Source organism: Oncorhynchus masou, chromosome 31 (genome assembly GCF_036934945.1).
Source record: "Oncorhynchus masou masou isolate Uvic2021 chromosome 31, UVic_Omas_1.1, whole genome shotgun sequence".
NCBI classification, from domain to species: Eukaryota; Metazoa; Chordata; class Actinopteri; order Salmoniformes; family Salmonidae; genus Oncorhynchus; species Oncorhynchus masou.
The window spans coordinates 15,903,515-15,924,292 of record NC_088242.1 but is presented as its reverse complement, the minus strand read 5'-3'; the positions used below and the strand labels follow the sequence as shown (position 1 = coordinate 15,924,292).

General features: G+C 41.8%; 1 protein-coding gene across 2 annotated transcripts; it reads left to right on the top strand.

Moving 5' to 3' along the window:
- Positions 1–522: 522 nt before the first annotated feature.
- Positions 523–20,639, top strand: agpat4 (1-acylglycerol-3-phosphate O-acyltransferase 4 (lysophosphatidic acid acyltransferase, delta)). Of its 2 annotated transcripts, none has more exons than XM_064950207.1 (9): positions 523–626; positions 7,380–7,557; positions 12,668–12,837; positions 13,038–13,199; positions 13,544–13,697; positions 17,216–17,318; positions 17,536–17,611; positions 18,867–19,065; positions 19,636–20,639. In XM_064950207.1, exons 2-9 carry the CDS (start codon positions 7,380–7,382, stop codon positions 19,716–19,718), a joined length of 1,125 nt encoding a protein of 374 aa, XP_064806279.1. In that variant the 5' UTR covers positions 523–626; the 3' UTR covers positions 19,719–20,639. The 2 variants fall into 2 exon arrangements, with proteins under 2 accessions (XP_064806279.1, XP_064806280.1); XM_064950208.1 differs by having other exon boundaries at positions 539–621.
- Positions 20,640–20,778: the final 139 nt, after the last annotated feature.

Below are 20,778 nucleotides of genomic sequence, written 5' to 3'. Positions count from 1 at the left end.
TAGCATTCAATGTCCTGTGTTTGTGTTAACCATGTCAGCCAGCATTGTAAATAAAGAGATGTGCAGTGTCTGTGGATCCTTTCCCCTTTAATGCATTTGTCATGTCAGCCAGGCCCATCTTTTCAAAGAAACGCAATTTATTTCAGTCTCTCGCTAAGAAAATGTAGGCGTCTATTGATTCAGTCCTTGTTTCGTTTTCACTTATTGTTACCTGGTAAATAACCAAGAACCATGGAAACCAGATAAACCCAATAATTTAGGTAGCCTAGTAAAAGATGTGCCCCTTTGGTATGTTCTATTGGGAACTGTCTGGGAGTCGTTTCCTGTTTACTACTCAAATATATTTTACTTAATAAGTCTAAAACGAAATGAACTGCAATACACTGGTCAGAAATATTTTAGCATAACTAGGCAACACAGAACAAAAGCGGACCCATTGTAAATTGAGTCTTTTTTGTATCCCAGTGCAACATGCCTAGCTCTGCCCACTGGGGCGTGGCTTACCGAGCACTCTTTGAAATGAGCGCTCGCAACGCCGGATTCCAACTGATCGAGTTATCTCACCACACCGGTAGTATCTTGGCCGCGTTATCGCCACAAAAGAACCAAAGCCTGGGACAAGTAAGGTAACACACTTTTATTCATGTAATCTAAACGTCTGTTTTTTTCCACACCGTCTTATTATTAGGTTACTCCTGACTGTTCTTATTTTTTGTGTACTACAAGTAGTATACATATAGTTCCTTGGTCAGAATATTGATTACAAATTAAAACCTAGTTTGTTAGATTTCAATCAATGAAAAAAGCTTTGTGATTTTGAACTATATTAACTTAATGTTATTATAACCAAAAATAACCTGTTGGGGAGACTCAAATATGTTGGCTGTCGTTTTAAATTATATTTTTTCTAAATAATTTTGCTCTTATGGAATGCCATTCATTGAGCACTTCAGATAGAAACCAAGTGCTATTTGCAATCAGAAGATGTCATGGGATGCATTTGCTTAGAATGAGAATGAGAAATAATTTTCCTCTCCTGTCCTGACATTTCCTCAAATGCATAGCTGAGATTTGACAGGCTACTGTACACCAGCACTCCCCTGAGGTAAATTCCTCCATACTAGATTGTATTGTATTGTGGCGCAGTCAGGTAGGGCCAGCCAGGCCAATCAGCTCTTAGTACACTGTAGTAGTTTCCATGGTGTAACCTAGCAGGGTGTGTCATCAGCATGGTATAATTATCAGATAGCCAGTCAGACAATGTTTACCTGCCAGCACAGTTGTCTGCCTAGAGTTGTGCCCAGTCCTGTTGGGAAGTTGGCTGGTGGAAGACAGTTAGATTAGATTAGAGTTGTTCCACCTCAAAGAGCACAAGAAATAGGATTTCAACACCCACTATCTCAGATAGTTCTGACGTTGTTTCTGTAGTTACTAACAGATACGATTAGCATTTCTGAAACTTTATTGTGTTGAAATATAATTTGATCTCTGAGAAATTAAGATATTTGATTGCACCCAAATTGGTCATTCCAATTTATCGGATTCAGATAATATTCAATAAATATAGTACTCAACATCCCATTTGAACCAAACTTCTTCCTACCAATGAGTAAGACATGAGGAATAAATAAAAAATAGTCAAAAGCCACCCACGGACCACCCACACCCCATGCCAATCCCACCCCAACAACCAGTACACAGTATCAGTTCTCTATGTTTAACAAGTAGAATGAAGCTGTAGCATTGAGTGTTGCTTCTGCATACTATGAAATTGATTCACTGTGTATCTGGTGGTGTTTCTTTCTCTCTCCTCTTCAGAGGAATTACTCATTGAAGTCGCTTGCATTATTTACCATAGAGTTGTGTGAAACTACCAGGTTTTCACCACTCGAACAAGTCAAATCAAATTCTATTTGTCACATGCGCCGAATACAACATGGTTACTTACACGACCTTACCCAACAATGCAGTATTTTTTTTTAAAGTAAGAAAACATTTATGCAGCTGTTCCTGCAATACCACCACACTCTTTTATCCATTTTGCTGTTGTCTTGTGTTTATTAAATAGATCACATTTTCCTTTGTAACTTTGGGTTGAAAACCAATAGATTTGGCTCATTATGAAAATAAATTGTGTGGTCATCTTCACAATTCAAGCCAGTCCTTTATGAAAGCTGTTCAATTAATAGGAGGTTCAACGATCTAGAAGAAAAAGAAACGCACACCTATTAAGACGAGGTGCTGGCTAGAGGAGTAGAAATTTGAAAATAAAAATAAGAGAGCCGCACACACTTGGAGCTCAGATGCAAAAAATTTAATACCAACGTTTCGACAGCCAAGCTGTCTTCATCAGGGTATAATCACAAACACTGCGGGACGACTCGTTTATATAGTGTCAAAGGACACAGGTGTCTGTAATCATGGCCAGGAGTGGCCTAATATCATTGGTTAATAATCAAATATTAAAATGTCATACAAAGAACAGCATACAAACAAATGGATAGCATACGATCATAGATTAATTTGACTATACAAGTTTACACACAATTACAATGGCAAAGTCACAATAATCACAAGAATGGCTTCAGATCAAAGTCTACGTTGAGACCGAAGGGCGCAAGGGTCTTTAAATTAAAGATCCAGGCAGCCTCTCGTTTTAACAATACATTATCAAGGTCACCCCTTCTCCTAGGGAGGGTGACATGTTCGATGCCAATATAACGCAGAGACGAAATCGATTGGCCTGCCTCCAAGAAGTGGGCCGCAACTGGATAAGTCAAGTTTTTACACCTAATGGTGCTACGGTGCTCTGAGATACGTACTTTTAATTTGCGCTTTGTTTAACCTACATAATTTTTACCACAAGGACAAGTTATAAGATAAATAACTGCCTTAGTGGAGCACGTAATAACACCTTTTATTGGGATCAATTTCCCTGTTTGTGGGTGTTTGAAGGATCTACATTTTATAAGTGCCATTGCATTGAGCACAGCCATTACATTTGTAATTTCCATCCAGTAGGGGAGCAAATAGACGTTGTTCAGGAATATCTTGGGGTGGTAAATCAGTGTACCAATTGGTCTCTGAGATTTCTGCCCCGCGAGAATACGACCAAGGGAAGGTCCGAAAACACATTACCAAGACTATCATCGGATTTTAGGATGTGCCAATGTTTGTGAACAATTCCCTTAATTTGTTCAGCGCACTTTGAATAGCGGGTAGTTAGAACGCAAGAATGCGTCTTTTTGCGAGACTTACCTTGAAAAAGGTCAAATAGGAGGTTCAACACCTGAGGAAGTGGAAACTCAGAACACATTAGATTGCTAACTTTAAATACAATACCCACTGCTAGTAGCCATGTATTCATCCAACAGTAAATGTAATGTACTAAAACAGACTTTGACAGTAGACTACTACCCATGATAGCTATAGGCCTATGCCCTCGCAATGGCCAATGCTCATTTTGCGCACGCAAAGCTCCATATCTCCAAGCCATATCAAATATCTTGGTTGTAAAATAGTTGCTATTGAGTTGAATATTGAGAGTTGAGAAATCCAAATTATATCTAATAGAAAGCTGAGACCCTCCTCTCTAAGACCCGTTAAAAAAAAAACGAACCATACAGTATATAGACAAAAACAATAAACAACTTAACATAGCATGCTAGCAGACTTAGCATGCTAGCAGACAATAGACTTCCAGTCATTGTGCTAATGCCAGCTAGCATTGGCTCAAGAAACTACCTCAAACTTGCTTCTTTACATTTTGTTTTACAACAAACAAAAAAGATACATGGACAAAAAACATTAACAATTCAACATTACATACATTTCCACAAACATGAATGACATCACACTTGCTCAGACCCACATGTTCCCACTGTATCCACACCCATTCTTTCTAATACTTGTAAGACTCTTCCCCATATGACTTCAAATGGTGTTATGATGTTTTTGTCTGTAGAAAGTATGATTATTCGATTCTCTTAAGTTTGGAGTATCATTTGGCTTCCAGTATTTAAGTAATAGCTTCTTCAATATAAGTGTTGAAAAGAATATTGTCCAACCCTTTGTATTTCAATGCACCTCCATTAGCCATGTCTTGAAATATGCAGATAGACGGATTAAAAGTACATTTACATTGTAAAACTTCTGACAGACAGTTTTCTAACACTCCCAGAAGACATTAATTATTGAGTCATTGTTAGTTTTCCACTTAAGACATGACATTGCCGTTGTGCTGCAGAATTGGTGATTGTTGTCTCGTGTATAATACATTCTATACATTAGTTTATACTGGATGAAGCATACATTTTCTTTAAATGTAATTTTGTGCGTTATGTTCTAACATTCCCTCCAGCTTGTGCCAATATCAGTTCCAAAGCTGTGTTTTTCGCACATTTGCATTTTGAAACATTATAGCCTACAATCAGAACACATTTTTCTCTTGAGTTGATGGGGGGAGAGGAGAGTGTCTCACTTAATCCAGCAGCAGGCTCCAGTAAGGGCACAGGGGCTGGGCAGACACTTTGATTACAAGAATCAGGAGGATAATGCACTTTACTCTTTGACCAAATCATGGTTTTCGGATCAATAGGAAGTTTTAAGTGAGGTGACAATTTAAAATATGCTCTTTCGACATTTATAGGCACCATTTCCATTTTTTAATATACATGATCGTAGCTGTCTAACTGATGACAGACATGGAGCAGGTCTCTTTGCTGATGTTTGACTTTGAATGTGAGTTTGTGTGACCTCAGCTCATCAGAAAACCAGGCCGGCCCATCTTGATAGGTGGCTGGTCGTTGCCCACTGTAACAGAGAAATTTGTATAACAGAGAAATTGCACAAGTAAAGTAACACAAAAAAAAAATAATGGGCTTCCGGACATGTCACCTTTTTTTCATTATTTTACTTTTAGATATTTTATTTTTGTGTGTCAATTTCAAGCAGCCCACCCCCCCAAAAAATGGTCCAGCCCATCAAGGCATTTGCCAGATGGTAAATCTGCCACTGGACCTTTATGGATTGTGGTGACAGGCCTACATGTCTCCTTTTAGATCAGTACAGTCTTTCTTTCGTGGACCTCAATGACTTCTATTCAGCCAAGATGGAGGAAGGGAGAGAGATCAAGAAGTGGAATAAAAGGAGCTTTATTTTTCAACAGCCAGCTCTTTGGAGGGCAGTGAGCGCTTCACTGTGTCCGTCAGGGTTAGGATAACACAACTCTGCCAACTGTTGTGGAGCGAGGATGGGGTGACCTTTGCCCCATTAACCATCCAGTGACTAGCATTTGTAATTCACCTTCTGAAATATTGAACTTCAACTATTTGAAGTGGTCACTGAGACTAAATACTGTGAATAAAGTAAAATTACATTTGAACTTACTCAACTGGTTGTCTTGGTGGTTGGTTCTCCTACCTCTGGGGAATTTGAGACCGCATATCCACAGGTAGGCCTAAGTACTATTAAACAGACTTTTCAAAACTCTGGTAGTGCATTCAGATTTCTGTCACCTGAAGCATGCGCACATGATGTAAATACATGCAAGCTATGCATGCATAGTAGTTGAGCAAGGTGTAGTGTAACTTAGTCATCAGAATCTCATTGATGTGTATCCTTGAGACTTGTCTGTCCAACCTGGTCTCAGAGCATTTAGTATTATTCTGTAATTAAATCCGAAACACTCCATTTAGTATGATATGTTACGTTTTGTGGGGTATGTATTTAGTTGTGGATGTCCATCACCAATTTAGTTTGTTAGGGTTAAGTTTAGGAGTTGGGTTAAATGTTAACGTCAGCTTGACAAAGGAGCTGATCGGGGACTACAGGAAACGGAGGGCTGAGTATACCCCCATTCACATGAGAGATTGAAGTTCCAGGGTGACTACATCACTTATTTGTATTTAACCTTTTATTTAAACTAGGCAAGTCAGTTAATTAAGAATAAATTATTATTTACAATGACAGCCTACCCAGGCCAAGCCCTAATCCGGACAACGCTGGGCCAATTGTACGCCGCCCAATCACGACTGGTTGTGATACAGCTTGGAATGGACACCTCTAGCACTGAGAAGAAGTGCCTTAGACCGTTGCACCACTCAGGAGGCCACTAAAGACCCATCATGGTCCAAACACACCAGCAGTCGTGAAGAGGGCACAACAACGCCTCTTCTCCCTCAGGAGGCTGAAACAAAAAGATTTGGCATGGGCCCTCAGATCCTCAAAATGTTCTACAGCTGCACCATTGAGAGCATCTTGACTATCTGCACCATCGCTTGGTATGGCAATTGCTCGGCATCCGGCCGCAAGGTCCTACAGTGGGTAGTAGTGCGTACGGCCCACTACATCACTGGGGCTGAGCTCCCAGTGATGGGAACACGCATCAGCAACCACTGCTAATGAAGTCACTGAAACCCTTTACAAAGAGTTGCAGTCTGTTTTGGAATGGGTGGCCAGTAATAAACTGGTCCTGAACATCTATAAAACTAAGAGCATTCATTGTATTTGGTACAAATCAATCCCAAAGTTCAAGACCTCATCTGAATCTGGTAATGAATGGTGTGGCTGTTGGAACAAGTTGAGGAGACTAAATGACTTGGCATTACCTTATATTGTAAACTGTCATGGTCAAAACATATAGATTCAATGGTTGTAAAGATGGGGAGAGGTCTGTCCATAATAAAGAGATGCTCTGCTTTTTTGACACCACACTCCAAAAAGCAAGTCCCGCAGGTTCTAGTTTGATCTTATCTTGATTATTGTCCAGTCGTGTGGTTGAGTGCTGCTAGGAAAGACCTAGTTAAGCTGCAGGTGGCCCAGAACAGACTGACTGCATCACTTCTTCTTTATAAGAAACATTAATGTGTGGAAAATGTCATTGTTTTCATAGTCAACAGCTCTGACACACACACTTATGCCACCAGGTGTCTGTTCACAGTCCCCAAATCCAGAACAAATTCAAGAAAGCGTACAGTATTATATAGAGCCATTATTGCATGGAACTCAGTTCCATCTCATATTGCTCAAGTGAACTGCAAACCTGGTTTCAAAAAACAAATGAAGCAATACCTCACGGCACAAGGCCTCTCCCCTATTTTACCTAGATAGTTTATGTGTATGTATTGATATGGAGGCCACGTGGTGCCTTTAAAAAATATATATATTTGATGGAGTTCTTTCCTTTAGCTGTTCTTGTCTATTAATGCTCTATGTTATGTAATGTTTTATGTGGAACCCAGTTAATGCAACAGTTAATGGGGATCCTAATAAAATATAAAACACATCCGTTCCCCTCCCCTGAATGCATTCAGTTGTACAACTGACTAGGCATCCCCCTTTCCTCTTCCTTTCCCTTCCTCCCCACTTCTCTCCTCTAGATGGGTCTGGTACAGTGGTTGAAGGGCCAGTTCTTGTGTCATCTGGTCATCTGCTATGGGTTCTTTGTCAGCGGTCTCCTGATCAACCTATTACAGATCTGCACTCTGCCCCTCTGGCCAATCAACAAGCAGCTGGCCAGGAGGATCAACTGTAAACTGGGATACTCCCTCACCAGCCGTGAGTAGGATCTATTCTACTGTTCTTTACTTCCACTATTCTTTACTTCTACTGCAGGCCTTCTCTTGGGCTAAAATAAAAACCTGAATATCGCTCTCTTTCCCTATTGTTTCACTTCACCGATTTAAAGGGGCAATCTCAGGCTCAGACACAAGGTATGTGGCAGGAATCACAGATTATAAAGGGTAAGCCAGCCACGTTGCAGACACTGACGCCTCACTTCTGAACAAACTAAACACCTTTGCCCTCTTCGAGGAAAAAACAGAGCCGCGGAAGTGGGCCACCAGCTCTAACGAGGACAGTGAGCTCTCGTTCTCCGTGGCCGACGTGAGTAAGACATTTAAGCGTGTTAACCATTGCAAGGCTGCCGGCCCAGACGACATCGCAAGCCGCGTCCTCAGAGCATGTGCAGACCAGCTGGCTGGGTTGTTTACGGACATATTCAATATCTTCCTATCCCAGTCTGTCGTCCCCTCTTGCTTCAATATGTCCACCATTGTTCCTTTACTCAAGAGAGCAAAAGTAACTGAACTAAATTACTATTGCTCAGTTTGCACTCACTTCTGTCATCATGAAGTGTTTTGACAGGCTAGTTAAGGATCATATCACCTCCACCTTATCCGGCACCCTAGACCACACTAAAATTTGCATACCGCCCCAACAGATCCACAGATGTGCACTGTCCTATCCCTTCTGGACAAGAGGAATACCTACGTATGTAAGAATGCTGTTCATTGACTTTTGCTCAGCCTTCAACACCATAGTGCCCTCCAAGCTCATCAATAAGCTCGAGGCCCTGGATCTGAACCCCACCTTGTGCAACTGGGTCCTGGACTTCCTGACCGACCTACCCCAGGTGATGAAGTTGGGCAAAAACACACTGATCCTCAACACGTGGGCCCCACAAGGGTACGTGCTCAGCCCCCTTCTGTACACCCTGTTCATCCATGACTGCATGGCCATGCACATCCCCAACTCCATCATCAAGTTTGCTGACGAAACAAAAGTGGTAGGTCTGATTACCAACAACAAGACTGCCTACAGGGAGGAGGTGAGGGCCCTGGCGGAGTGCTGCCAGGAAAACAACCTCTCCCTCAACGCCAACAAAACAAAGGAGCTGATTGTTGACTTCAGGAGGCAGCAGAGGGAGCACGCCCCCATCCACATTGACGCCCCCATCCACATTGACGGGGAGAGGGTGAAATGCTTCAAGTTCCTCTGTGTGCACATCACTGACAACCTGAAATGTTCCATCCACACAGACAGTGTGGTGAGAAGGCGCAACAGCGTCTCTTCAACCTCAGCAGGGTGAAGAAATTTGGCTTAACCCCCCAAGCCACAGACTGTTCACCCTGCTACCATCTAGAAGGCAGAGACCATATATGTGTATCAAGCTGGGACAGAGAGTCTGAAAAGTCAGCTTCTATCTCCAGGCCATCAGACTGTAAAATAGTCACCTGTAGCCGACCTCCGCCCAGTACCCTGCCCTTAACTTAGTCACTGTTCCTAGCTGGCTACCACCCAATACAATACCCTGCACCTTAGAGACTGCTGCCCTATGTAGTCATTGAACACTGATTTAATAATGGGGTGGTATGAGCCATGAATTCTGATACCACAGGTATGACAAAATGTTTAGTTTTGCTGCTCTAATTATGTTGGTAACCAGTTTCAGACTGATGAGAGAAAAATAAATTACCTGGACTGATGCATTACACACAGACTTATACACAAAGCCCACATATAATAACCAATAACCTGCTATGTGCGGATACTATGCATCCTCTTCCCCTCAAGAATGGTCTACCATATAGCCAGTCATGCAGGGTTAAACAAACCTGTGGCCACCAGACAGATTTTGACAGTAATGCTAAAAAAATGACAGAAATTGAAAATGAGAGGCTACAAGGACAAAACTCTTGATGCTGCAATGATGAAAATAACTCAAAAACCAAAAGAGGAATTACTAAACTCAACCAAAGAAGAAAAACAACGCAACAGTCTTTTGCACCAAGTCCACCAAGAGTTCAGAGAAAATGAACGCAATCCTGAAAAAGCACTGGCATATTCTACAATGAGACAAAAAAATTGCACACCTCTTCAAGGATCCCCACTGGTGCTCTACTAGGTGTGGTTGCTATATTGGAGATTGCTTGGTGAGATCTGACCTGCCCCCTGAGCCCACTCAGGCACTCGAATCAAATCAAACTTTATTTGTCACATGCGCCGAATACAACAAGTGTAGACTTACTGTGAAATGCTGACTTACAAGACCTTAACCAAAAGTGCAGTTCAAGAAGAGTTAATAAAATATTTACCAAATAAACTAAAGTAAAAAATAATAAAAAGTAACACAATAACATAATAACGAGGCTATATACCGAGTCAGTGTGCGGGGGTACAGGTTAGAGATAATTTGTACATGTAGGTAGGGGTGAAGTGACTATGCATAGATAATAAACAGCGAGTAGCAGAGGTCAATGTAATAGTCCGGTGGCCATTTTATTATTTGCAGTATTATGGCTTGGGGGTAGAATTTGTTATGGAGCCTTTTAGTCTTCAACTTGGCGCTCCGGTACCGCTTACCGTGCCATAGCAGAGAAAACGGTCTATGTCTTGGGTGACTAGAGTCGCTGATGGGCTTTCCTCTGACACCGCCTATTATATAGGTCCTGGATTGCAGGAAGCTTGGCCCCAGTGATATACTGGGCCGTATGTACTACCCTCTATAGTGCCTTAAGGTCAGATGCAGAGCAGTTGCCATACCAGGTGGTGATGCTACCGGTCAGGATGCTCTGGATGGTGCAGGTCTGTCATGAAGTCCAGGATCCAGTTGCAGAGGGAGGTGTTCAGTCCCAGGGTCCTTAGCTTAGTGATGAGCTTTGTGGGCACTATAGTATTGAACGCTGAGCTGTAGTCAATGAACAGCATTCTCACATAGGTGTTCCTTTTGTCCAGGTGCGAAAGGGTAGTGTGGAGTGTGATTGCATCATCTGTTGGGGCGGTATGCGAATTGGAGTGGGTCTAGGCTATCTGGGAGGATGCTGTTGATGTGAGCCATGACCAGCCTTTCGAAGCACTTCATGGCTACCGATATGAGTGCTACGGGGCGGTAATCATTTAGGCATGTTACCTTCGCTTCCTTGGGCACAGGGACTATGGTGGTCTGCTTGAAACATGTAGGTATTACAGACTCAGTTGAAAAGGTTGAGAAAGACTTAAAGGTTGAGACCGAGTCTGCGTCTCTCACATGGGTAGGCAGACCATTCCATACAAATGGTGTTCTATAGGAGAAAGCCTTGCCTCCAGCAGTTTGCTTAGAAATTCTAGGGATAATTAGGAGGCCTGCGTCTTGTGACCGTAGCGTACGTGAAGGTATGTATGGCAGGACCAAATCGTAAAGATGGGTAGGAGCAAGCCCATGTAATGCTTTGTAGGTTAGCAGTAAAACCTTGAAATCAGCCCCTGCCTTAACAGGAAGCCAGTGTCGGGAGGCTAGCACTGGAATAATATGATCACATTTTTTGGTTCTAGTCAGGATTCTAGCAGCCGTATTTAGCACTAACTGAAGTTTATTTAGTGCTTTATCCGGGTAGCCGGAAAGTAGAGCATTGCAGTAGTCTAACCTAGAAGTAACAAAAGCATGGATACATTTTTCTGCATCATTTTTGGACAAAGTTTCTGATATTTGCAATGTTACGCAGATGGAAAAAAGCTGTCCTTGAAACAGTCTTGATGTTCGTCAAAAGAGAGATCAGGGTCCAGAGTAACGCCGAGGTCCTTCACAGTTTTATTTGAGATGACTGTACAACCATCAAGATGAATTGTCAGGTTCAACAGAAGATCTCTTTGTTTCTTGGGACCTCGAACAAGCATCTCTGTTGAAATTGAGATCCTGCTACTACAAAGGGATATATACTGAATATCTTGTCTAAAAATATTGACCCCTATTGGTAGAATATTCACTGATCTCAGGCCACAATTATCTCTTTGAATAGGTCTTATAAATGGTTATATTCTTTCTCCAGTTTATCAGCATACTCCCAAAATGTTCCCCCAGTTGATGATGCTTATTATGCATTATGGTTGAACCAAAAGATCACATCTAACAATAGTTTTTTAATGAAATAGGAAACTTAAATAGAAAATGTGAACACTATTGTCACTATTTGTCTACACAATCTGGTTCAAGCATTCATGACATTACCCTGAAGGCACAGTGATGCGGAAACATTGGCGATTTACCTAATAAATTACAGGGAGTTTATCCCTCGGCTTTTTACCAAAACAATGGCGGGGTGGCCACTTTGTTTTTGTTTGAACTGCAGATGAAATCCAATTTTATTGGTGGCGTACACATATTTTGCAGGTGTAAAAAAAAATGTATAGCTCCAAGCTATAAAAAATAAATAGAGTTGCACACACTATATATAAACTCCCTGTAATTTATTAGGTAAATCACCAATGTTTCCGCATCACTGTGCCTTCAGGGTAATGTCATGAATGCTTGAACCAGATTGTGTAGACAAATAGTGACAATAGTGAGGGGTGTGTCACAATTAAGGGAATTAGAATTAATTGAGTGAAACTGTTAAAAAAACAGTTCATGGGTCCTGTGTGGCTCAGTCGGTAGAGCATGGCGCTTGCAACGCCAAGCGTCGTGGGTTCGATTCCCGCTAGGGCCACCCATATGTAAAAGTAGTGGCCCCAGCCGACTTGTAAGTCGCTTTGGACAAAAGCGTCTGCTAAATGGGATATATTATGACCATCCATGAAATCAAAATTATAGTTTCAACCATCTTTTGAGGATATACTGTTTGTTTCCAATTGCATTGTTTACAGAGTAAAAATTTTGGATTTTGGTGGGGATCGACAGTTGAACTAAGCTCGAGGTATTTATGTTATATTCTTCAAGAATCAATGGGTATGTATCACCCATTTAAAAGTTTAAAAAAATTGTACCAATTGCAGATTGCCCCTTTAAGTGCACTGATGCTGCAGGAGGGCTATGCTCTCTAACATTGTGCAATAACTGCAATGCAGTCACTGTACCTGCTGACAGTGGTATATTATTTACACTTTTCTCTGTTTTGCTACGCGTATTCCTCAGAGTCTGTGGCTCTCTTAGAGTGGTGGTCTGGCACTGAAGTCACGCTCTACACAGACCCAGAGAACTACAGACTCTACGGTAAAGAGAATGCCATCGTCGTCCTCAACCACAACTTTGAAATAGACTTTCTGTGTGGCTGGACCTTCTGTGAACGATTCGGGGTCCTTGGGGTAAGAGAACAGGGCGCTTTCTCGATTAATCGATCTCAGATTCCTTGCCTCCTTCTCTCCTTGGACCTTCTCATCCAATACTGTTGAGAAGGAGGTGAGGAAGGTGGGAAGCAAGGAATTGCTTGAGAAAAGACCCAGATTTTCTGAAGTTCTTTGATGCCCTCTGTACTCAAACACATTAACAATCTTTCCCTTTCCAGGCCTCCAAATGTTTAGCCAAGAAAGAGTTGTCGTACCTGCCTGTGATTGGCTGGATGTGGTACTTCCTGGAGATGGTGTTTATTAAGAGGAAGTGGGAGGAAGATAAGAGCAACTTTGTCCAGAGTCTTCAGAACCTACGGGATTACCCTGAGAACTTCTGGGTGAGCCATCAATCAACCAACCAACTAGTAAAGTAATTAATCAATCAGTCAATCAGTAATGACACTTAATAGTCCAAAGTTGATTAAGACATGTAAAGTTCATGAGAGGATGTGATGTCTTTCTAAATTCCTTATTCCAGCTTTCTTCACAACTAACATGAGTATGCAGGTCGGTTGTTCTAAAAGATTGCATTGATTGACACAATCAATAGTATGTCACGAGTCTAGGAAGGATAATAATGTGATAATATAATGATACTCACCTTGTAAACATGAGCATGCAGGTTTTTTGGTAAATCTAAACAGAGTTTTGATGCTACAGTGAATCTCTAATTGTGTGCCAGTTCTTGCTCCACTGTGAGGGAACACGCTTCACAGAGGAGAAGCATCGGGTCAGTATGGAGGTGGCAGAGAAGAAAGGCCTGCCCAAACTCAAACACCACCTCCTGCCCAGGACCAAGGGTTTCTGGGTAGCCGTCCAGAACCTCAGGGGGACAGGTGCGGAACCCTGTAGAGCTCCAGAATGACCAAACGCTACACTTCAACTCATGAGCAGAGTTGGGGAGTGACTAATTACATGTAATCTGATTACTGTAATCAGTTAGGGTTCCAACAAAAATATTGTAATCAGATACTTAAAAAAACTGGATTACTTCTTGGATTACTGTTAAAATCCGAAAGGATGTTTGTGAAAAAATGAATTGACAACTTTCTGTTTTCTCAATGATATTCAATTCAGCATTTAAAAAAGGTGCAAGTTTAAGTTTGTTCCACCTGAGTGAGTCTGACCACAAGTCAGAGACCACTATGATGACACACCAAAAGTGTTTGGTGGATCATTTTTGTCTTCTATGAATGGAAAGTAATCCAAAAGTAACTGAAAGTAATCAGATAGTTACCTGTCCAAAATTGCAGCAATCTGTAATGGATTAAATTTAGAAAGTAACACTACAGCGGAGTATTAGGGCCAAGTGAAGAAAAAAAATAAGTGATGGGTGGTGGTACTGGTTTGCACAGATAGTACTTTAAAAATTTGAAATAGTATCAAATCATCAAATAAAATTTATTTATATAGCCCTTCGTACATCAGCTGATATCACAAAGTGCTGTACAGAAACCCAGCCTAAAACCCCAAACAGCAAGCAATGCAGGTGTAGAAGCACGGTGGCTAGGAAAAACTCCCTAGAAAGGCCAAAAGTTTGGAAGAAACTTAGAGAGGAACCAGGCTATGTGGGGTGGCCAGTCCTCTTCTGGCTGTGCCGGGTGGAGATTATAACAGAACATGGCCAAGATGTTCAAATGTTCATAAATTACCAGCATGGTCCAATAATAATAAGGCAGAACAGTTGAAACTGGAGCAGCAGCACGGCCAGGTGGACTGGGGACAGCAAGGAGTCATCATGTCAGGTAGTCCTGAGGCATGGTCCTAGGGCTCAGGTCCTCCGAGAGAGAGAGAGAGAGAAAGAAAGAGAAGAGAGAGAGAGAGAGATTAAGTTCACACAGGACACCGAATAGGACAGGAGAAGTACTCCAGATATAACAAACTGACCCTGCAGCATAAATACTGGAGGCTGAGACAGGAGGGGTCAGGAGACACTGTGGCTCCATCCGAGGACACCCCAGGACAGGGCCAAACAGGAAGGATATAACCCCACCCACTTTGCCAAAGCACAGCCCCCACACCACTAGAGGAATATCTTCAACCACCAACTTACCATCCTGAGACAAGGCTGAGTATAGCCCACAAAGATCTCCGCCACGGCACAACCCAAGGGGGGGGGCACCAACCCAGACAATAATGTTTAAATACATTTTCGGGAGTATTCAAAATACAATTTGGTCAATATTTTAATTAGAAAGTAGCAATATTTTGAGAATAAGGGGCAATATTTAGATAATAAAGTCGCAGTTGGCTCCCTGTTGCTGTGTGCACCACCGTTGAAATGCCTGAGATGACTGGTGAAACTATACTTTAAAATTGGCTTTAGTAACAAGGAAATCCTTGCTCTTTTAGAACATAATAACCACATTATTGTAAGTATTAGAACCTGGAAGAGGTTGTGCCATGGTGGCGTGCACAGCAACAGGGAGCAAGGCAGACATGCAGTTAACCAAATCCCCTACTACTAATAGTCCCCAACTATAATATACAGTCGTGGCCAAAATTTGAGAATGACACATATTAATTTTGACAAAGTCTGCTGCCTCAGTTTGTATGATGGCAATTTGCATATACTCCAGAATGTTATGAAGAGTGATCAGATGAATTGCAAAGTCCCTATTTTCCATGCAAATGAACTGAATCCCCCCAAAACATTTCCACTGCATTTCAGCCCTGCCACAAAAAGACCAGCTGACATGTCAGTGATTTTCTCGTTAACACAGGTGTGAGTGTTGATGAGGACAAGGCTGGAGATCACTCTGTCATGCTGATTGAGTTCAGATAACAGACTGGAAGCTTCAAAAGGAGGGTGGTGCTTGGAATCATTGTTCTTCCTCTGTCAACCAAGGTTACCCCCAAGGAAACACGTGCCGTCATCATTGCTTTGCACAAAAAGGGCTTCACAGGCAAGGATATTGCTGCCAGTAGGCTTCAGGGCGCCCAAGAAAGTCTAGCAAGTTCCAGGACTGTGTCCTCAAGTTGATTCAACTGCGGGATCGGGGCACCACCAGTACAGAGCTTGCTCAGGAATGGCAGCAGGCAGGTGTGAGTGCATCTGCACACACAGTGAGGCAAAGACTTTTGGAGGATGGCCTGGTGCCAAGAAGGGCAGCAAAGAAGCCACTTCTCTCCAGGAAAAACCTCAGGGACAGACTGATTCTGCAAAAGGTACAGGGATTGGACTGCTGAGGACTGGGGTAAAGTCATTTTCTCTGAATCCCCTTTCCGATTGTTTGGGGCATTCGGAAAAATGCTTGTCCGGAGAAGACAAGGTGAGCGCTACCATCAGTCCTGTGTCATGCCAACAGTAAAGCATCCTGAGACCATTCATGTGTGGGGTTGCTTCTCAGCCAAGGGAGTGGGCTCACTCACAATTTTGCCTAAGAACACAGCCATGAATACAGAATGGTACAAACACATCCTCCGATAGCAACTTCTCCCAACCATCCAGGAACATTTTGGCGACGAACAATGCCTTTTCCAGCATGATGGAGCACATTGCCACAAGGCAAAAGTGATAACTAAGTGGCTCGGGGGAAAAAAACATTGATATTTTGGGTCCATGGCCAGGAAACTCCCCAGACCTTAATCTCAGCATGCCAGGGTGGAATGCAGAGGTCTTGAAAAAGAAGGGTCAACACTGCAAATATTGACTCTTTGCATCAACTTCATGTAATTGTCAATAAAAGCCTTTGACACTTATGAAATGCTTGTAATTATACTTCAGTATTCCATAGTAACATCGGACAAACATATCTAAAGACACTGAAGCACCAAACTTTGTGGAAATTAATATTTGTGTCATTCTCAAAACTTTTGGCCACGACTGTACTACTTTAATCTTGAAATATAACGTCAATGTTATATTTTATATCTGGAAATATAACTTCAATATTATTAACTTTAAAAAATTGGCTTTATTCTTTAAATATTGGCAATTTATTCTCGAAATATTGCTACTTAAGTACTATCCGTGCAATTACCACCACAAGCAAAACAATTATCTTCACTTAGACCTAATATGGGGGCGGCAGGTAGTCTACTGGTTAAGAGAGTTGGACCAGTAACCGAAAGGTCGCTGGTTTGAATCCCAGTGCCAGAAAGGTGTGAACATCTGATGTTCTGCCCTTGAACAAGGCAGTTAACCTGCAGCAACAACTGACCCCCGGGTGCCGATAATGTGGACCTTGATTATGGCAGCCCCCCGCACCTCTCTGATTCAGAGACACATTTCGGTTGAATGCATTCAGTTGTGCAACTGACTAGGTTAATACTCTTCCGTACAACCCTGCTCATGAGTGAATATCTAAGTATTATTATTTTTTTTAAATATATTTTCTGTTACCCCTTTTAGTTGCTGCTGTGTACTGTTGTACATTAAATTTCAGAAACAACGAAACTCCAACCTTGTGGGGGGTTCTCAATGGGGAAAAGTATCATCCAGATTTATATGTAAGGTATGGATAATATGACTTCCTTTTAAACCTGCAATTTCTATCGCAAGTTGGGCAAGCGCTATGAGTGGGACCTGGAAGGGCCAATGGTTAGAGGCATAACTCACTGATCTCAAAGCCCATATATTGTCTTATTGGACTGTTTGTTTTTACTGAACCATAAAGTTATTTTGAATTGGACAGCTAAAATAAATGTTTCCTTCTACATTTCTGTCTCAAGGAGAATCCCACTGGAGTCCATACCAGAGGATGAGGCTGAGTGTTCTGCCTGGCTTCATAAACTCTACCAGGAGAAGGTGATGTTCTTATTGGGGAGAGGGATTACAATTCACTAACCATTGGTACAAGGTGCAGTTTGCATCTATTTGTTCATTAAGGGATACAACACAAAGGACAAATTTAAACTCTTAATTTATACTTTATCTTCATGTCAGTACCTACTCTTCACCCTTAAATTATATTTTTGTTCTGTCGCCAATGTTTAATTCAAACATTACACCAAACACTTTCTTCGATCACTTGCATAATCCGACCCATTGATGATGAAAAATGGCCCTTTGGCCCCTGTTAGATTCATTTTGATTTGATATATTTGATTATTATAGTGTCATGCGTCTGTAACGATGCCCAGCCCAAATGGATAAGATTAGATGGTGCTTTGTCTGTTACTCACAGATGTGTACTACGTACAGACATTCCCACTCCCGTTGAGCAGTTAGCAGGTGGAACTGAGTGAGTTTCCAATACTACAGTACATTGTACAGGGAATTGTCACCCTTTTACACAGGCAACCCAATTATGGGCAAATTATCTGACTTGTCAAAAGATCAGAATTGTGCTGACTTTGTAAACGCAGCTATAGTCATATTTACAGTACTCATGCTTTGAACAGGTTGCCACTGCAGTTGTCTGCATTGAATGATTGTGGTCATTCTATAAGAAATTCCTATTAAACAAGACTATTGGAACTAAGACCGTTTATGTCCTGGTCCTAGTGTGAGTAGGTAGTCAACCTTTATGGATAGTGGTGACAGGCCTACATATCTCCTTTTGGATCAGTAGTCGTTCCTTTGTAGACCTCAAATACTTCTATTCATCTAGGAGGGAGAGAGAGATGAAGTGGAATGAAAGGGTTGCTTTATTTTTGAGTAGCCTGCTCTTTGGAGGACAGTAAGCACCAAGGACAAAGCTGAAACTCTCACTTACAATATCTTAATGTCAGTACCTACTCTTCACCCTTAAATTATGTTGTTCTGTCCCCAATGTTTAATTCAAACACTGTCATCAATCACTTGCACAATCTGACCCGTTTGTACAGTAACTGATGTAAAATTGCCCTGGTTAGATGAAATTAGATTAGACTACTTCATAATACTTAATTGCATTGTTCGAGATCTACTACAAAAATACATGATATATATATCAAGATCAGAGACCTACAGTTGAAAAACAACCCTCCCTTCCCACTTTTTTTATGGTCATGGCTGCGAAGCCAGTTGTCTATGCTCCTGTTTGTAAGATAATTGATGTGGTCATGTATTGTTGTTCCAGGACAAGTTCCAGGAGGACTACAGCCAGACAGGGTGTTTCCCAGGCCCCAAAATTACCCCACCATGCAGGCCCTGGGCCCTGATCAACTGGCTGGGCTGGACCTGCCTTCTCCTATACCCACTCTGCCTCCTCCTGGTCCAGCTGGTCAACTCTGGGTCTATTCTCACCATCATGGCCACAGTGGCTTTCTGCGCTGCAGGTGGGTGTTATTGGAATATTTGATCAACCCCCCCCCCCCCGAGACAAATGTGTTGCAAAAATCACCAACCAGGATAACTTTGGCAGTAAGGGTCTCGCTTCAATCCGTGCCACGAAAGATCTGCGTTGTAGTGTGATTGACATTTGAAGGTAATTTACGGTTGGACCATCATATGTAGTGTTTACCTTGAATGCAGTCACGTTGCCTTTAAATTACACTACAATAGATGTTCCGTGTTACAGATTGAATTCATCCCAAGGTGTACTTATTTGTACCTTCTCCCTAAATTTAGCTATTAACCATCTAATCTTTGTCCAAATATTTGAAAGGCAGCAACCAAGTCTGATACTGATCAAGAGCTTGTTCCTTACTCTTGGAAAGTAGTAAATTATAATATTGCATGCCACTTGTCATGAGCATGTCTGTAAATGCATTGGTACCTAGCCCTTATCTCACTAATAATTCCACTGACAAACATGTTGGTCAAATATCTACACTGGATGCTGTAACCACATGTCATATGGCCCTCAGCATACAGTATGTTCAAGTCACTTTCTTCTCTATCCTCAGTGTCATTTGGTGTACGCTGGATGATTGGACAGACTGAGATTAAGAGAAGCTCCAGCTATGGGGTCCCACTGAACAACAAATGAGGGGATGACCTTTTTAAAACGTCAATTTACAATTGCAAGATTTCTTGCCAGCACCAGAGCGTCACTAACATTACCAATCTGAGAACAGCACAGTTCACCTCAAACAGTTAAGAATTCATCCCAAGAAATACTTGGTAACTCGTCAGGGAAAGCATTGAAGTCAATTCAAGCAGGACGGTTGACTGGTGCTGAAGTCTTGAGGGCACATCTGTCTGCTAATGGCAGTCTCATGTGGCCGTCTTCATCTTGTCGATAGATGGGAATGTACTGAACCTATACAAACACAGATACGTTCAGGGCATGCATCCAGCATCTTTGTTGTTCAAGATGTATGACTAAAATTAGCACTGTTGTGACTGTTAAATGCACTTTTTTTATTAGTTGTGATTTGATATGAAATGGACTCAATTGACAATGTTTATTTGCAATAAAATAAAGACCAAAGAACGAAAGCTGTAAAACGCACCAGAGACCACTTTAGATTGATGCAGTGTGTATGTGCAATCCATTCTATTATAAAGATCCTGTTATCATTACAATGCCATGTTCGATTAATTTAACCTTAGGTCATGACACACCATTTATTAAAAAAAGATTTATTAATATTGTTTGTACATAGCAAACACAAAGAGCAGCAGAGGACCAGAATGTGTGTTCTCAGCAGCAGGGAGTGAGCGCGCAACTGTCTTCTCTCATTGGTTGGATATGCGCCAGCTGGCCAATCGACCATCAATCCATGCCTGAAGCCTATAGAATCCCGCCCACATCGCTGCACCCAAATAGAACACTATTCCCTATATAGTGCATTACTGTTGCCCAGGACCATAATAGTGCACTATAGGCTTAAGCCCCACATTACCATTGGAATCCTCTCCTTAGCAAGAAATATATTTTAAAATAAAATGTTTCTTTCCTTCCTGGGCTCTCTACAGCCTTTGAGTGTTAATTTGCATGGAAATAGTTTCTTACAGTTGCAGCATCCCCTGCTTCTGTGCAATGAAGCTCACCTCATCAAACAAGGAAAGGCAAGACAATATCTGCCTCGACCAAACCTGGAGCA

Bases quoted from the DNA above. Each gene is read 5' to 3' on its own strand.
- agpat4 (XM_064950207.1), top strand. From the start codon at position 7,380: ATGGGTCTGGTACAGTGGTTGAAGGGCCAGTTCTTGTGTCATCTGGTC. The intron at 13,698-17,215 runs GTGCGGAACCCT...TACCCCTTTTAG, and splicing joins CCAGAACCTCAGGGGGACAG to TTGCTGCTGTGTACTGTTGT. The intron at 19,066-19,635 runs GTGGGTGTTATT...CTCTATCCTCAG, and splicing joins AGTGGCTTTCTGCGCTGCAG to TGTCATTTGGTGTACGCTGG.